Here is a 17872-nt window from a genome sequence, read left to right on the forward strand (position 1 = left end):
GTGGGCAGTACAGACACCAGTCCTGGTCTTTAGGAAGAAGCTTGTCCAGTATATGTGCGCTCCGAGGAGAGAGTTTGGGAGTGAGGCGGGTGTGCCGAGTGGGGCGTTGTGTGTGAGTTTGAGTAGTATAGTCAAGGCGACTTCCCCAAGAAGTGTACATTTCAACAGAGATTGGTAATATTAATACATATTATAACAGAATCATAGGAATAATTCAAAATAGTTCAACTTACTACATTTTTTACTTACTTGCTTATTCTTGTGATTTATTATCCTTCTAGAAGTTGGCGATGAAAGGAGGGGTTAGCCTCTTTGCTGCTGTTATCTTGGAACAAGGTCATGTGCATTGGAATTGTTGTATGCAATGCACAGGAATGGTTCTCAGTTCCTTACCGAACAGTGAGAAGTTAGCCAAATTCACCTAACCTTTATAAAGGATAGTGTTAAAAAGGAAAAATGAATGAAAACCAAAGAGAATAGTGATATTTATTTGATCTTACAGTAGAAGCAGATGCAGCGAGTTAACGTGTCCATTTTTATTCAAAATTAGCAATGGCACAGAACCTGGGGCAGAGGTGAATGTTCACCATGGCTGGGCACAGGTGAGCACTAGACCTTAGCAGCCTGTCTGCCTCCTAAGGACAAGCCCACACATCTCACTTTGCCACACAAGTTGTAAGAGAAGAAGAGAAAAGCAATGAGAAGTATTATTTTCTGGAAGTAATTTATCCCAGCTGTTGCCTCATCCATACATGTAAAACTTCCACCTCATCAGAAAGGGTAGTAACTATTTCTGCAATCAATCTAGAAATAATAAGCCAGGCATGTTTCTTTATTAACTTCTATTATTAAGCATAAAAATGTATAACTGTAAGTATGTCAAGAAAAGAAAAATGTTGGTGGTTCTGGTGTTTTCTTTCAGCACAAGTTATTATTTGCAGTTTTCATCTTAAGAAATGACATAATAAAAATATTGGTAGACAGAAATGTATTAAGATATATTAGCACCATATATCCCAGGGTTACAGATGGGAAAAGAGAGTGAAAGGGAAACTCGAGTGCGATGTTCTTGTGATAACTTTGTTAGCTTCTTAAACATCGTCATTGCAACTCAATTTTAGTGGAGTTTCAAGGACACATAAAAACTGTCAAAGAATTTAGCCCGGGTAGGTTTTTGTAGAGTCTGCCGTGAAGCTGGTGTCCTCTGTATCACCTGCCTGTAGCATGTCCCACTATCCAGATAATAAGTATAACATTAACATTTCTGGTTCTATCTGGAGAGTTGTAAAGAAATTCCTCCATTAGTTAATACCTCCAGAAAAAAAATATTTTGTGTTTTGATGTTTTCAGAACACTGAGGTCATTTGCGGAATTTGCCTCTTCTGACAGAACATTAGAATTCCTTTCTTCGATCACCATTTTTACTGGCATTACTTACGCCAAACACAAAAATGCGGCAGGTATATTGCAGCTTAGAAAACAGTAGTCACTCCATTAAATGCTGTGGTTCCGTACTCTTACTATTGATGTGAGTGATCATGTTTTTATAGGGAGAAAAAGCCAGAAAAATATAATCGTAAGAAATCTGTTTCTTTCACAGCTTGCAAATCACATAGGACCCAAGAATATACAAGAGCCACAAATTAACGAGTATCAAAGTCACCATGTGTGATGGGGAAGTCGACAGTGTCATGTGGTGTTAAATAGGCCTCTCTTCTAAGCTCTGGGGGACAGGTTCATGCTGATTAATGTGCTCCCGCCCTTGGCCTCATGTCCCCCACGTCACCCACTGCCCACACAGGCAGTAGACTCGCCGGCCAGGCAGCCCATGTGTTCTCAGCAGCCACTGTTTCCTGTTTTGCCTTCATGTGATTTTTCCAGAGTTAACTTTTCTCTTTTGAAAAGTTTCTGGAAATATTTTCTCCCTTTCCACTCTTCCTTCCTTTCCTCCATTTCTTTCATGAAAAAAATAATAATAAAAGGGACTTCCGGCCAACATGGAGGCATAGGTAGACACACTGTGCCTCCTCGCACAACCAAAATTAAGGACAACTAAAATTTAGAAACAAACAAAAAAAAAAAAAACAACCAAATCTGACCAAAAATTGAACTGTATGGGAGTTCGACAACCATTCATCCAGACCAGTAAGAGGGGCAGAGTTGGTGGCCAGTGGAGCGGGGTTGTGGCAGGAAGAGGCGGTGGCTGGCAGACCTGGGTGTGCAGGTGGCACAGGGCTGACCTCAGTCCCACATTTACACACAGATAAACCAGACGAAAACAGGCAGCGAGACAGACTGCACAACCCAGGGCCCCAGCAATGGGAAATAAAGCCTAAAAGCACCGATTGAAAACACTTGTAGAGGTTGAGGAGCCAGGGTAGACTACCAGCTTCACAGGAGAGTTTGCTGGAGAGACCCACATGGTCCTAGAACATACACAAGCCCAACCACCCAGGAAGCAGCACCAGAAGGTCCCAATTTGCTTGTGGGAAGTGGCGGAAGGGACTGGAATCTGAGAGAGAGTGGAGCAAGCACCATTGTTCCCTCTCTGATTCCACCCACACATACAGCATCACAACCCAGCAACTTGGTTGCCCCACTCTGGTGAACACTTAAGTCTTCACCCCTCATATGTAACAGGTGCAACCAGACCAAAAAAAGAAATAAAATGGCTCAAACACAAGAACAAATCAAAGCCCCAGAGCCAATACATCTGAGCGACCAAGAGACAGCCAACCTGTCAGATGCACAGTTGAAAGCACTGGTAATCAGGATGCTCACAGATTGGTTGATTTTGGTCACAGATTAGATGAGAAAAATGAAGGCTATACTAAGTGAAATGAAGGATGAAGGAAAATGCACAGGGAACCAATAGTGATGTGAAGGAAACTGGGACTTAATCAATGGAGTGGACCAGAAGGAAGAAAGAAACAACCAAACAGAAGACAATGAAGAAACAAGAATTCAAAAAAATGAGGAGAGGCTTAGGAACCTTCAGGACATCTTTAAACATTCCAACATCCAAATTATAGGGGTACAAGAAGGGAAAGAGGAAGAGCAACAAGTGGAAAACTTATCTGAACAAATAATAAAGGAGAATTTCCTCAATCTAGCAAAGGAAATAGACTTCCAGGAAATCCAGGAAGCTCAGAGAGTCCCAAACAAGTTGGACCCAAGGAGGAACACACCAAGGCAAATGATAATTACATTGCCCAAGATAAAAATGAAAGAGAGAATTCTAGAAGCAGCAAGAGATAAGGGGACAGTCACCTACAAAGGAGTTCCCATCAGATTGTCAGCTGATTTCTCAAAAGAAATCTTACAGGCAAGAAGGGGCTGGAAAGAAGTATTCCAAGTCATGAAATCCAAAGACCTACATCCAAGATTGCTCTATCCAGTAAAGCTTTCATTTAGAATGACTTCTCAGATAAGGTCAAGTTCAAGGAGTTCATCATAACCAAGCCCTCATTATGTGAAATGTTAAAGGGACTTATCTAAGAAAAAGAAGATAAAAAATATGAACACTAAAAAGATAGCAAACTCACAGTTATTAACAACCACACCTAACACAAGCGCAAACTAAGCAAACAACTAGAACAGGAACAGAACCACAGAAATGGAGATCACATGGAGGGTTAGCAACAGGGGAGTGGGAGGAGGAGAGTGGGGGAAAAGGTAGAGAGAATAAGTAGCATAGATGGTAGGTAGAAAATAGGGGAGGGCAAGAATAGTAGGGGAAATGGAGAAGTTAAAGAACTTGTGACACATGGACATGAACTAAAGGGGGAAATGTGGGTGGGAGAGGGTGTGCAGGGTGGAGGGGAGTGAAGGGAGAAATAGGACAACTGTGATAGCATAATCAATAAAATATATTTTAAAAAATCTAAAAAAAAATAATAAAGGCATGACTTACAGGGTTTTTGACCTTGTGTACCTGGGAAAGTCTCTGGCAAACCCACGTGATCATGCCAGAGCAGAACACCCAACTTCGCTGAGTCAGAACAGCCTCCTGTTCGGGTTTTCTTAACACAGACATGCAGCATTATAGAACTTTTATTTCATGTAGTGAATGGATTTTTTTGCTGTGATCAGCAAATTGAGTAATTTTAATGCCAGTGCAGTTTCATTCTGCACTGTGCAACCGCAAACACTGTGCTTTCACTCTATTCTTGAGTGCCTATAATTTTGCCTTTAGTGTCTTTAGTGTCATTTTCCATTTGGCTTTTCATAGTGTAATAATTTTTAAAATGTATTTTTCAAATAGAAACTTAGATTTATGGTTAAAAGCAGAAATGAAGGTGGTCCAAGGTGCAGACTCCCAGTTGTAGATGAGTGGGTTCTGGGGATGCAGTGTGCAGGGCGGGGCCAGAGTTAGTGATGCCACATTGTCTATTTGAACGTGGTCGAGAGTGCATGTCTTCAACTGCTCCTAGTGTGGTTGCTAAACTTATTTCAGTCATCATCTTGCAACATATACATGTATGAAATGTGGTTTTTGTTGTACACCTAAAACTAATTCAATGTTATATGTCAATTATGTTGATTAAAACAAGGGGAAATGTGAAGTTTAACATTGGAACTAGTTGCAAACACAGACCACAAGCAGTAGAGAGATGCCAAAACATGGCAGTGCGATCTGAGTTTTACTTGGTTTTGCGCCACGTGCTGTAGACTGACTGAGTGCTGTGAGGACAGGAGGGAGGGGATGCCCAAGGGCCACAGGACTTCAAAGTGTTTCAGAGAAAAGGAGAAATTGATGGCAGGTGCAGAAAACCAGGAAAGAATGTCCAGATGGAAGGGTTTTTTTTAATTGCTATAAAGAGGGGCAGAGAAATAATGGAGACTTATGACCACGAGACCATTCTCCTGAGATTTATCATTACTAACCCGACAGGGAAGACTGTTGGCTGTTGTTCAGCCCAAATTTTGCCAGAGGTGCTCGGATGCTTATTTAAAACATGAGGCTGCATCATGGGGAGGAAATGCATTGACTCGATAGTTCTAGTTTGACAAAGCCCTGCCTTCTCAATATGGCATGAAACTATCACTTTTGCGTGATTTTAATGATCAAGTTTTGACAGGTCCTCAAAAGGTCAATGTAGAGATGCCATAGGGTCCTGCTGGTATGTTTTCAGAAAAATGAAAACATGTCACGTGAAAACTTGTTTGCAGATGTTCTCTGCAGCATTGCTTATAATAGCTGAGAGAGCGGAAGCGCCCCACGGGCCTGTCAGATCACAGATAGAAGGTGAGGTCATTAGGCACAAACGGGAGTGAAGTACTGACACCTGCTGCAGGGTAGATGCACCTTGAAAACTGTGCAGAGTGAGAGAAGCCAGACCCAGAAGGCCACATGTTACAGGAATCTATGTATAGGAAATGTCTATAAAAGGCAGATCTGTAGAGACAGGAGATGGATTCCTAGTTGCCAGGGGCTCGTGGTGGGGTGGGGTCTGCTCATGGGTAAGGGGTTTTGGGGGGAGATAAGAATATTTGGGAACTAGATAATGATGAACAGCCGGAGTGGTTCACAACTCGTTGAATGTCCTGGGAGGCAGGTGTATACTTAGAGTGAATTTCATGTTATATGAATTATATGTCTCAAGAAGAGTTCAGTCTGCCCAATTCCAAATGAAAGAGGTCTCTGCACATTAATTATGTGAATATATGTAAATAATGAAAAGCACTGTAAAATTTCTGGAAGCTTCTTTCAAAGACAGGTGAAGAATTTCTCTCACGGCACATGAACCTTCCCTAGGAAAAGTTGGTCAGGCTTGAAATCTGTCCGGTAGGCAGTCTGTAAACCGTTTGGGGATCTAACACAAGGGAAAATAAAGGATAATTCTGTAGACAGCAACAAGTAGCTGGTGATCGTTTCATGGTGCCAGAGAAGGAGGCCTTGCAGGATGGGCCAGCCCACTGCTCGGGCTTCCCGGAAAGCGTGGGCACAGACGCTCTGACAACCCCCTGCCCCAGGTTTTCTTTGCTGTATTTGTAGAAGTGACATCAGTGATAGCAGCTGACTATTCAAAGAACAGATGATAGAATAGCATTTGCAAAAGACTCTCACAAGGGCTGGGCATTTGGGGGCAGGCGGCCTCTCAGTTGGGGTGAGGGGTGCGGAATCTGGAGATGGTACCTGGATGGAGGACCGTGGCCGGTGTGAACCACTGCCCGTCCTGAATTCACCAACAGCCATGAGGCCACCTGGCTGTCAGAGTGGTCTCTTGATTTTCTCAGTGTGTTTAGTGAGGCGACAGAGAGATCAGCATCTCCTAGGACAGGCTCGGAGAGCCCTTGACAGTGAAAGAAGGAAGCGTCAAAGCAGGACTGCATTTGAACATCAAGAAGACCAACGCCCTGACTGCCAAAGAAATGCACAACTTGAAACAGCGAAGACACTGAGGTCGTTAGAGCTAGTGACCTTGGTTTGGTCACCCGTTCAAATGCAGGCTGCAGCCAAGAAATCAAGGGAAGGCTGAGACTCAGCAGAGCAGCAGTGGAAGGAAGAATGAGGAAGAATCACCGAAGAGCAAAGGTGTGTCATTGGAGACCAAGGCTGAAACCGTCTGCACCCTCCTGTCCGCAGTCACTTGGTGCGGCTGCGTGTGTTGGGCAGTGAAGAAGGCCGAGAGGGAAACATCGAAGCAGGTGAAGTCCGTGCTGCAGGGGCACTGTGCAGACGCCCTGTGCCTCCAGAAAGGCAGGCCCGTGGGCCCTGCAGCTAATTAAGCCTGGAACACTCACTGTAGGAGGCAAAGAAGAGGAAACCGAAGCTGCCCTCCTTTGGGCCCGTGGTGAGAGGGTGGGACTCGCTGGAAAAGACAAGAACGCAGGGAAGAGCTGAAGGCAGCGGGGCAAGGGGGGGACGGCGTGTGAAGCAGGCGGACTCCAGGAAAGAGGCCTCAGGCCTGAGTCCCCAGGAGCTGAGCAGGGCTGCCGATGACGCGACACTGCGGACACGTCACTCACTCACAGGGTCTCCAGGGGTCACGCCAACTCAGCAGCACGTGGCAGCACCACATCTGCAAACCAAGCCTTGGCCTCCGACGTGCAGCTCACAGTCACAAAACAATTCTTAGAATATCGTAGAGTATCATACTATTCAGAAAATAGACAGGTAGATGTGTTGACATTTTTCTTTTGAAATGTGTGAGACCCAGGATATTTTTCTGTGGTTATCATGTTGTCAGAATATTGAAAGACGAGTTGTTTACTTTGTCCTTTTCTGCAGTAGAAAACCTAGCCTGGTAGAGGTTTCCAGGAGCACCTTCAGGGGATTCGGAATTCTCCGAGACCCTCGCTGTTGTCGAGTGGCCGCTGCAGACACGCCCGTCATGCAGCACTGCCGTCCCCATGGCCAGCGAACACAGCGAGGTCTTTTCCCGAAAGAGGGGCTAGTAAACTCGGACTTCTGTTTGTAGCAATTAAAAAAGAACTCCATCTGGACATTCTTTCCTGGTTTTCTGCACCTGCCATCGATTTGCCCTTTTCTCTGAAACACTTTGAACCCCTGCGGCCCTTGGACACCCCTCCCTCCTGTCCTCACAGCACTCAGTCAGTCTACAGCACGTGGCACAAAACCGAGTAAAACGCAGATCGCACCGCCGTGTTCGGTGTCTCTCAATGCGCCTAGCACATGGTTCCGTGCTCAGTAAATATTTGTTGAAAGTATGAATGAATGAATTTTAACGTCACCGGCAATTTGGTCTAAATCTTACTCGCACTTGAAAGCATATGGAAATTAGAGCAGTGAGAGTAATTGGAGCAAATTAGATCTTCTATGTTGAAAGCCGAAATAGATGTCTCGTTTTTTAAAAAGTACCATTAGCACTATTCCAGGTCCTCACAGCTCTTTTAGGTCCAGCAACTAATGGTGTTTCAAAACAAAATTTGACTACATTACAAAAAGAAACATCTAAAAATGCAAAAGGTGATGTGTACAAATTTTGTAAGAAAACCATTTAATGTGAAATGAACACACATTCATTTGCTTATTCCGGAATTACTTAATGACTGTGTTTTTGCCAAGTACTTTAGTAAGTGACAGATATACCGAGATTTGGGGAGGGGTCCTTGGGAGGAGGCAGCTTTCCTGAGGTGTAACTCACACACTGTACAATTCACCTATATAAAGTGTAAAATTCAATGACTTTTACTATATTCACAGTTGTTCATCCATCATCACAATGAATTTTAGAAGATTTCATCACTCCAAAAAGAAATCCTCTGCCCTTTAGCAGAAACTCCCTTTTCCCTTCAAACACACTGGACTGCCACCCTAGTCAACTGCTAACGTATGAGGGCAGGCTCCCCCAAAATGGAATTATCCTCTGGAGGTGGGCCCCTGTGGTACAGGCTTCCCCCACTAAGTGAATGTTCTGGGGACCCACCTGTCTTAATGTACCAGCTGGCGTTGTTGTGAGAGGCTGTGTTCGGCCTCAGTGAATGTTTTTGAAGACTCAGTGCCTTTGCCCCCCTTTCATGACAGGTGATTGATGAGTGCACCTGCCCACACCGCGCTGAGTCTTTAGCAGTTTTTGACCAAAATGGCATGACCTCCATGCCCCATCCTCTTTATTCACCTGATCTCACCCAAGTGACTTTCTTTTTGTTTCTCTGGATGAAGAAAGTCCTCAAAGGGAAATGTGTTGCCCATGTGGAAGAGGTGACACAGAAAATGGCAGAAGCCCCGAAGGGCATCAAAGCGGACAAGTTCGGAAACCGAGCAGGGGAAAAAGTGTGTAGACAGACAGACGCACTGCATCAGATAGAGAGGACTTTGAAGGTGACTGAAGTTTAAACGTGAGAATAAACACACAGTTTTTTGTACATAAATTTCGGGGTTTTGGGTCCCCCCTTGTCCTTTCTGTGTGCGTGCATGGGACTCTTCTGCACACTCAGTGTAAACGGAGTCATACAACATGTGATCTGCCACGCCTGGCCTTCCTCACTTAAGTTTCATTCCCACTGAAGTGTGAGTCGGCTTTCATCCTTTCTGATCACCACGCGCTATCTCACGGCGTGGAGATCCCACGCAGGCCCCCACCTTTCAGCTGTCAGGGATGTTGCTGACATGAACATTCGCCCGCCACCTCTCCTCGACGTCTGTCTTCGCTTCTCGCGAGTGGACACAGAGGAGTCGAAGGGCGGGGGGCCCGTGGTGACTCTGTGTTTCACTGTGGGAGGGGCTGTCCCCCAAGAGGCTGCACCGGGTTACATTCGCAGCAGCGCGTGAGTTTCCAGGATCTCCACATCTGTGGAGGTTATAGAAGCAGATTTTAGCATATGTTCTCACACGGAGCTAAGAAGCTGAGATGGCTTCACCCCCAGCGCCCCTCACGGTCCTGGGTCCCAGCTCCCCGGATGCACTGGCCGTCTCCGGGGCTCGGGTGTGCGGGGAGACCTCCAGGGCTCCCCCACATTCTCTCTCCTCTGCCTTCAAAGGGGTGGCATGACATCGACTTCAAAGTGCCTCAGAAGCACCTTTTCCTCTGTAGTTTTTTTCATCCATTTTCTCTATTTGGAACTTTTGTCCCTTCCCATCCTTATTTTTTCTAGTACTGTCCCTGCTGCTAAAATGCGCCAGGCTCTGGTCTGTGGTGTTGCCCTGCTCTCATCTCGGTGCCGTTTTTATCTCACTCTGTCCTACAGCCATTGTTCCCTGTCCCTTGCTCTCCGCTCCTCTCTGAGCTTGCTTTTTTTTTCCCCTGTTTTCTACCCCTCACCTGCGTGGGGAGTACCTAGATCCCATTATAAAGCCTCTTCTTATTGTAAGGAAAAGGAACACGGACTTCGGAGCATATTTTAGGCAACGCATTGCAGCAGAAACCAGACAGGGTTTCAGAGTTCGATGGAACTGAACTTGAACTCTGATTCCGTCACAACATAGCTGATGTGCTTGGAAAGTGACCACTGTCCTCTGGGACTAGGCCTCCTCTTACTGTTCCACTACATGGGGGGTGGGCGGGGCGGGGGAGGACGGAGACTCCACCTGGGTGCTGAGCACACAGCACAACGTACAGATGATGAGTTACAGCGCTGTACCCCTGAACCCCATGTAATTGTATTTAACCAATGTCATCCCAATAAATTCAATAAAAATGTTCCCTGTGCTCTCCCCACATGGGAGATGTTGGGGAGACGTTATTAAACAAAATGGGTGAACATTCTTGCCCTGGTAAAGCTTAAATGTTCTGGAGTATGGAACATTTGTTTCTTCCAAAACTATCCATTTTTTGTATCCCTTAATGGTCAATAAATCTGAATAAATTGTATGACATGATGAAAAAGTGTTATTACACTGGCCTTCTCAGATCACCAGGGCACACAGACGCCGCGTGTGCAAGGCACAGCCGTGGTCACATCAGAAGTGGGAACACGCAGCACAGGAGGGGCGTGTGGGGATGAGTGGGAAACGGCTGGGATGGAGGCTTGTGCCGGGCGAGCAGGGCCTGGAGGCCTGTGCCCTGCAGACGGGGAGAGACTGTGAGAACGGCCGGAGCTCTGCTCCACGTGGCAGAGCAGTTGGGACTTGTGGGAAGTGAAGAGAGAGGGGGCCAGGACTTCCGTGGGAGGCCTGCAAACACCTGGAAACACCTGGAAAACATCCCCAGAGGGGGCGTGAGGCCCCTGGACACGTGGCAGGGCCCCTGGCAGTGAGAAGGGGCGTGAGGAGGACAGGGGTCCCAGCGGGCGCAGAGGGGAAGGGGAGAAGCCCCAGTGAGGGAAGCGGTGTTACTGGTTTCGGAAGAAAAGATGAATGGGTACTTCCAAAGGGCCCAGCGGAGCCTTCGGGCCGTGGCCAGGTGCGCTGGCCTTCACGCTGGTCTGTCAGTGGCTGGAAGCAGACCCTTGAGTAACTTCATCTTGTGTTCGCGTGAATGAGAGGCCCTGGCAACTTCACTCTTGTTATACTGGTCAGTTTACAGGAGGAGTCATTTCCGTGTCCGTCATTTTGTGTAAAGTCACAGAGTGCGCCTACGGCCAGTGCAGATTTCTTGGGCCCCGAGTGCCTGAGTTTGACTCAGAGGGGCCCTGGAGGAAGGGGCGTTTGCACTGTCTCAGGCCACGCCTCCACAAACACGGGGACCCTTCCGTCCAGGTCCTGCAAGCATGCCGCTTGCCTCCCCTTTCCCAGGACAGCTGTCACAGGGACCGTGCGATTTGGTTCTCGGGTCGCTGACCAAATAGAACATGGGAAACTCCATTTTTCTCCCCGTTACTCCGAAGCATTACGTTGTAAATGAAAGAAAGCGTATGCAGTTCCTGGAAGGTGGGGCAGGGCCGGTAGGTCGTTCAGAAATGTTGCCGTTTCCACGTAGGTGCCCCGAGTAACGCTCACTTTTTTCTCCCTCCCATTCGTCTCCGTCAGTGTTTGTGAGGTTCAACTCCAGCCACGGTTTCCCAGTGGAGGTCGAGCCTACCACCAGCATCTTCCAGCTCAAGGAGGCGGTTGCTAAGCGACAGGGAGTTCCAGCTGACCAGCTGCGGGTGATTTTCGCGGGGAAGGAGCTGGGCAACGACTCGGTGGTGCAGGTGAGTCTCCCTGGGCGGCCGGTCCCTGGGATGCAGCCTGGTGGGCAGGTCGTCCCTGGGATGCTCCCAGGCCTCATCGCTCACGCTGCGCACCAGGCAAGCTGACATTCCTGCCTGAGATCTAATAGAATAAGTAGTGCCTGGGGATTTCTTGAACTTTACTCCACACCGCTTCATTAATTCTGACCTTCTTAATTATGCATTGAAACAGCAAGCAGGAAGGGTTGGAAGAACAGCCCTGAGTGAGTGAGCGCAGGCAAGAACACACACACCGGGCTCAGTGAATAAATGTTTACTGACTCCAGGAGCAGCGAGGCGCAGTTTCGGTGTCCGTTCAATTTCTACCTTACTTATTCCCTGTGAATCTTAATGAGGAAGGATTCGAATAAATTGTCCCAAATCAGGCTGCTCGCGCGCTGTGTGGGGAGGGATTTGTGACCCAAGTGTGACCCCTGGAGGCCAGTGGGACGCCTGCAACTGGCAGAGGAGGCAGGGGGCTCAGGGCCCCATGCACAGCACGGTGAGAGTGGGGTTCCCGCCCCGCCCTCGCCCTGAAGCTGGTGGTGCCGCCCAGCACAAGTCCACCTTGGTGGTTAAGTTCTCCAGCTTGGGCACGATGTTCCCTAGAACACGCCCCTGTGACGCTGGCGAGGGGGAGGTGGGTGTCTTCTCTTGTCCGTCAAGGGTGTCACTCGGAACAGTGCATTCTGTAGGAATAAGGGGAGACCCCGCCAGGGGACTAACGAACCGCGCTGGCCCCTCTAAGTGGAAGCCAGCAAATGCCGTTCCACGGGGACCGAGGTGATTCTTGGTGAAAGCGGGAGGGACGGAGTGCTGGCTGGTGGTGGGGCAGGTTGCATGAGGACCAGCAGCCACCTGGCGCCTCTCTCAGCCTGGACCGACCCCCAGGGGGCGCTGTGTGGGGGCTGCTGTGCACGGAGGCTGCGTGTCCGGCTGTGGTGTCCCTCCTGGCACTGCCATCCCTGTGTGCCGCCCCCCCTCCCAGGGTGTTAGCTGCTCACGGAAACGCAGCCGGACAGACAGACCGGGAGGCACTTGCCCTTCAGGTCCCAACTGCTGTGCTCAGCTGGTGGGCGATGGCTTTTTATAAGGGAAGTGCCTGTGCTCAAAAGTGTTTTGATTTTTTATTTCCGTGAACTAAAAAGCTTTTACTGTACCTGCCAACCTCGAAATCCAAGAATGTTTCCTTCACAAATAACCAATTTTAAAGCGGCTTCTGGAATGGAAGCGTTTTATGCTACGGGAAGGCTTGGACTTTCAGGTCCTACAAGCTCTGCGCCTCTCCCGTTTGAGCCGAGAGGTTAGACTAATTGCGACAGATGACTAATTTTTATTACCATATGCGTGTAAAGTATATGTTGATTTAGGCTGTATATTCTGACAAATGCTTCATAAACACTCCCAGAGGACGGTCCCAAAGATGGGCGGAACCCACAGTACTTCTGTGGAGACAGCCCTTGAAGTAGGATTTTATCACAGAAGCACGGGGCTGAACAGTGTGGCACAGGACAAAGTTATCAGCCGTCTCCCTGGTGTAACCCAACAGCAAACCACGAGTGCACGATGTCTTACTGCCCCGTGAGTGTGGAAACACGAGTGTCAGGGGGTCTCGGTGGCGGAGAAAGCTGGTCTCAGTGCAAGGCCCCCCTACCCAAGGGCTCCTGGCAGAATCCAAGCTTGAGTAGCAACCCAAAGCTGGAGAGCGAGTGTGCCACAGGCTGGGGGAAGCCTGGGCCCCGTTCTCCCAGGCCCTGAAGATGTTGGAGATGTTGGAGATGTTGGGGGGAAGCGGGTTGGAGCTGCACTTACAGGGTCTTAGCTGAGTTGGCATTGGGGTTTCCTGTGTGTGGAGGGATGGGAGTCAGACCCCTGTGGCCTCGGCGGGTGAGGAACCTCTGCACGTGGTGAGGCTGTGCCCGTTGGAGAGCTGCCTGGGCCTGTCCCGCAGGCAGGCGGTCGAGGAGCCCAGGGGCTCACTCTGGGCCCGTGTCATTCACCAGGATTGGCGTTTTTTCACTGTAAAGAGTTCTCACGAGCTCCTGCAACTCTGTGGGGTCCTTGTTAAGGATGCCCCCATAGAGGTCAACACTGTGGGTCATTGTGGGAACCAGGGGCGACTCCTTCCTAGGGAGCAAGGGGCAGCACCGCAGAAGAGGTGGCATCCATGCATCTGGCTCTTCTGTGGATACTCTGCCACGTCGGTGGGAAGGAACCCGGTGGGAAGATGGAGGCTGGTGAAGACAAGACCCTGGGGACCTGGGGACGCCAGTGGTGACCTAGTGGCCTTCGGGACTCCAGTCCAGGAGTGTGAGACACGGGCGGGCATGGTGATGAGTGAGGAAGGAGAGCCGGGCGTGGCGGGACTGCACTGGGCTGACTGTTGCTACCCGGGCCCGGGGCAGGGCTGCCAGTCTACAGCCATAGTCTGTGTGAGATGCACGAGCGCGTTCCGATTCCCTTAACCTTGTATTACCAGCACTTTCCCTGTCGCATAACCTTCTTTTCTTAGTGTGTGGGTGGCACTCTCTAGAGTTCACATCGTAACAATGTAACTCAAGCATCTGGGGAGTGTCTGACTTTTAATATTACAACTTAAGGCAAAAGGATGTTTAAAATGTATCTTACCTACTTGGAGAATGTGGCCTCTCTGTGTTTCAGTTTGCTCATTTGTAAAACAGGAATAATAATGCTACCTGTCTCACTGGTTAATTTCTAACCAGTGAGAAGACTAAATTGGTTAATTTCTGTAAAGCTCTTATAACAAAGTAAGACACACAACTCTCCCACTGATTTTCAACCTTTTCTATCTCACGGCACACTTAATTACTAAAATCCTGTGACTCACCAGAAACATATATTTTTTTGCCCATCCAAGCAAAAACTAAGTATAATTTTGATTCATTCCCACCAGAAGGCTATTGTTATATTGGCTGTTGTCATTTTTTGTTTGACAGTGTGAGGGAAAAGAGGTCAGCACCCCGACTCAGTACTCAGGTGTTGAGTGTTGTAAGAATTCCTGCGCATTATAAGAAATCTTGCAGCACGCCGGCAGAAAGCGGCTGCTCTGTGTAAATATTAGGGTTTGTCGTCCTCCTCACCACAATTGGTGTCCTCATCACACGTTACTCCAGCGTCTCCTTACACAGCACAAGACTCATTTTGTCACAGATCACACAGTAAATTCAGAAGCCATGGCAACGATGGGAGACATATTTTATTGAGGAAAATGTATGTGTGTGTTTGTATGTTTATTATTTTAACCGAAAAGAACTTTGTGGAGTTTATAAATAGATATTTGACCCTTACAAATAGAGGTTTTACTTACCTTAAGAATAGTGGAACTTTAATTAAGCTGGCTTAAAAAGACTTTACATGTCCTCTGAACAAATGTCATAAAGAGAAAAACCGATAGCAGCATTGTTCAGCAGGGGTTTGTCATGCTATAATTGCTTTTGAAATATATTTTCATGAAGTGGGTATTGGCTAAACTCTTTATTACAAGCAGATTGGAAAGAGTTACACTTTTTTCTACTTCATCATCAATATGCTTCTGTGCATATTCTTTATTATGTTCCTTATACCTATAACTATGCAATATAAAATATTAATCTCAGATATATTATTCATAATGCTTTGATTTTTTTTGTAGAGAGTTCTTATTAACTCATGCAGCCGATATTCGGGGCCCATTAAATAGTGAGTTGCTTCTCCTACCCCTGCATCGAACACACTACGTAGCAAAAATCCCTGAAATCACCTCCACATCCTTCTACATTTATTAATCAGAATTCTACAAGGAAAACGAGGTTCTAATGTGGCTGTATATACCCAAACTGGTCATCTTTGCAGTTAGATTAACTGTTAAAATGACAGAGACTTCAGTGTGTATGATTTTGTTTGAATAGAATTCATATAAGCTGTATTATTAATGTCATTTATTAGCCAGTGTATGTAGTAGCCAATGTTCTCCAGAGAAACAGAACCAGTAGTACACACAGTATAGATGTATGCGTATGGATATGCATTGTGTGTATACACACACAGGTAGGCAGGTAGATGATAGAGGGCCGGCTTTAGCTTAAGCGCTTACTTTGTCATGACAGACACTCAACAGATGAGAGATTTACCTAGAAGGGATCATCTCACATACCTGCAGAGGGCCAACAAGTCCAAGAGTTGCAGTCCACCAGCTTCGCTCTAGTCCGGGCCCGAAGGCCTGGGAGCCAGGAGGGGCAATGGCGTGGCTCCACTCCGTGGGCCTCCAGGCTGGAGACCCCGGGAGAGCTGACCTTGCAGCTCACGTGCAAAGGCAGGGGAAAGAGAACCGGTCCTGACTGGGATCCCCTGGGCAGAAGCAATTTGTTGTGTTCCCAGGAGGCATTCACTGACTGGATGGGTCCCCGTATTGCTCAGTACCCTGATTCTAGCGCCACCCACCCAAACACAGCCTCCCAAACACACTCAGGCCCCCGTCTGACCGAGGCTCGGGCACCCATCCACTCGAGTCCACATGTCAAATTAATCGTCACAGCCAGAACATGGAAACCTGTTTGTATTTTCCTAATATCATAGGGAAGTTACCCTACGTGTATGGTTTCTGTAACAATGGATTAGATTTACAATATAAAAAATATGACACGTACAGATTTTTGCTTTGTAAAAGGATTCATCCAGATGGATATTTATAAATTTCTTTCAAGAAATCCTCAATTTTATGATGTTTAAAATGTATGTACACATTTGGAGACCATCACAGCATAAAACAGGCTGTTCTGCAGTCGGTATAAAGGGCATTGCTTTACTGCCCTCATTCTTCTGAGCTTATGACGTGACAGGACCTGCTCGTGGAAGGCCAAAGACATCTCGACTTTAATAGCTTAGTCTGTAAATGTTAAAGAAGGGTGATGACCCTGAAAAGCCAAATTATTTAATTGGCTATACTTTTAGTGACATACACCATATATATTTCAAAGTTTGAGTACTAAGAGCCAGCTATGGCTGGGTGTACCATATTTAACGGTTAAAAAGTTCAAGTTTTTTAAATCTGTACAAAAATTCACCTTTCATTTTCTGAAACATTACAGATTGTTTCAATCATTTGTCTAACTAACCTGCTCCATTCTGAGACTTTAAAAGTCACACAGGGATGGTGTGGATGTCCCGGATGCGCCTGGAACCACCTTCCACATCAGTTAACATTGTTTTACTGCATTTTGGAGACTGGCTGTTTTTAAATGTCCTTGAAATATTTTTTCCAACATCATCATTTCCCTTTGAATATACTTAGGTTGTGTTTTTCTGATTGTAGAATTACCATGTGCTAGTTATAAAAATTCAGGTGACAGGGTAAAGTGTGCCAGCAGGTCCCAAACTCTGCCTAAATCTTCTTAATAATTACTAGTGATCCTGTATATGGTAATATGTGTATTGTCACTTATAATCTCATGATTTTCCCTTTAATTCTGTCAACTTGTCATATACTTTACTGAAACTATGCATTCAGGCACACCTGCAGACTTTAGAAAAAGCAAACTTGACATTTCTGTAACTTTTATGAGATCACAGTTTAGTGATTTTGGTGTTGAGAAGCTGGCAAATTATTTACATGTAATGGTTTTATTTGAAAGACAAGGAATGTATGCATTTATTTGGCAAGTCGGTGATTATATTTTATTAAGTTATGCAACTGGCAGAATATTGGGATTCTTAGATACATGTTCTTATACAATCTTAAAACAGTTGGTGACAATGATTAACTCACTACTGCTGAGTTCCCCTTTGTGGGTACAGGCGCTAAATTCTGTAGGACTGGCACAGAATGTGCAATGAGAAGTGAAAGAAAATGAACTGTGCCTAGGAGCTCCTTGGCGTCCCCCCTAACGAATGCCACGTAAGCCCCTGGGGGTACCGAGCGGGTAGAATGAGGGGCAGGTGTCACTTGCTGGGTTTTCCCTCTTGTTTTCATTTTCTTTCTTGTGACCGTAGCTAATGTGGTCATTATAGTTTATGACACAAAAATGGGACACTTTTGAGAGTGAAGAAGGGATTCTTCTGTCAGTAGTTGTTCTGGCGCAAAAGGTGTGTGTGGCAGCGCCCTGGCATGCAGGGACAAGGGACCCGGGGCACGGGACCGGCTCCTTCTGGGAACCTCCGCTCCCTTTGGTCTTCTTGATGCCTCCCCCAAGCTTAAGACCCCGTTTGGTGGCCACAGAGCTCAGTCTTATCATGAAAATCATAACTAAAAAAATGATATTGTCTTTCGAACTGGTAAAAGATACTTTAGAGACTATAATCCAACTAATATCACAGCTTT

At 46.7% G+C, this 17872-nt stretch overlaps 1 protein-coding gene across 1 annotated transcript in view; it reads left to right on the plus strand.

Annotated features, from left to right (window-relative positions):
- PRKN (parkin RBR E3 ubiquitin protein ligase) overlaps positions 1 to 17872 on the plus strand; it is an 869798-nt gene that overhangs the window by 177814 nt on the left and 674112 nt on the right. The window contains exon 2 of the mRNA XM_053668746.1: positions 11375 to 11538. Within this exon, the coding sequence (XP_053524721.1) occupies positions 11375 to 11538 (164 nt within the window). The remainder of the gene's footprint in view (positions 1 to 11374; positions 11539 to 17872) is intronic.

This window comes from Artibeus jamaicensis, unplaced genomic scaffold (genome assembly GCF_021234435.1).
Source record: "Artibeus jamaicensis isolate MK-2021 breed Jamaican fruit bat unplaced genomic scaffold, CSHL_Jam_final contig_497, whole genome shotgun sequence".
In the NCBI taxonomy this organism is placed as follows: Eukaryota; Metazoa; Chordata; class Mammalia; order Chiroptera; family Phyllostomidae; genus Artibeus; species Artibeus jamaicensis.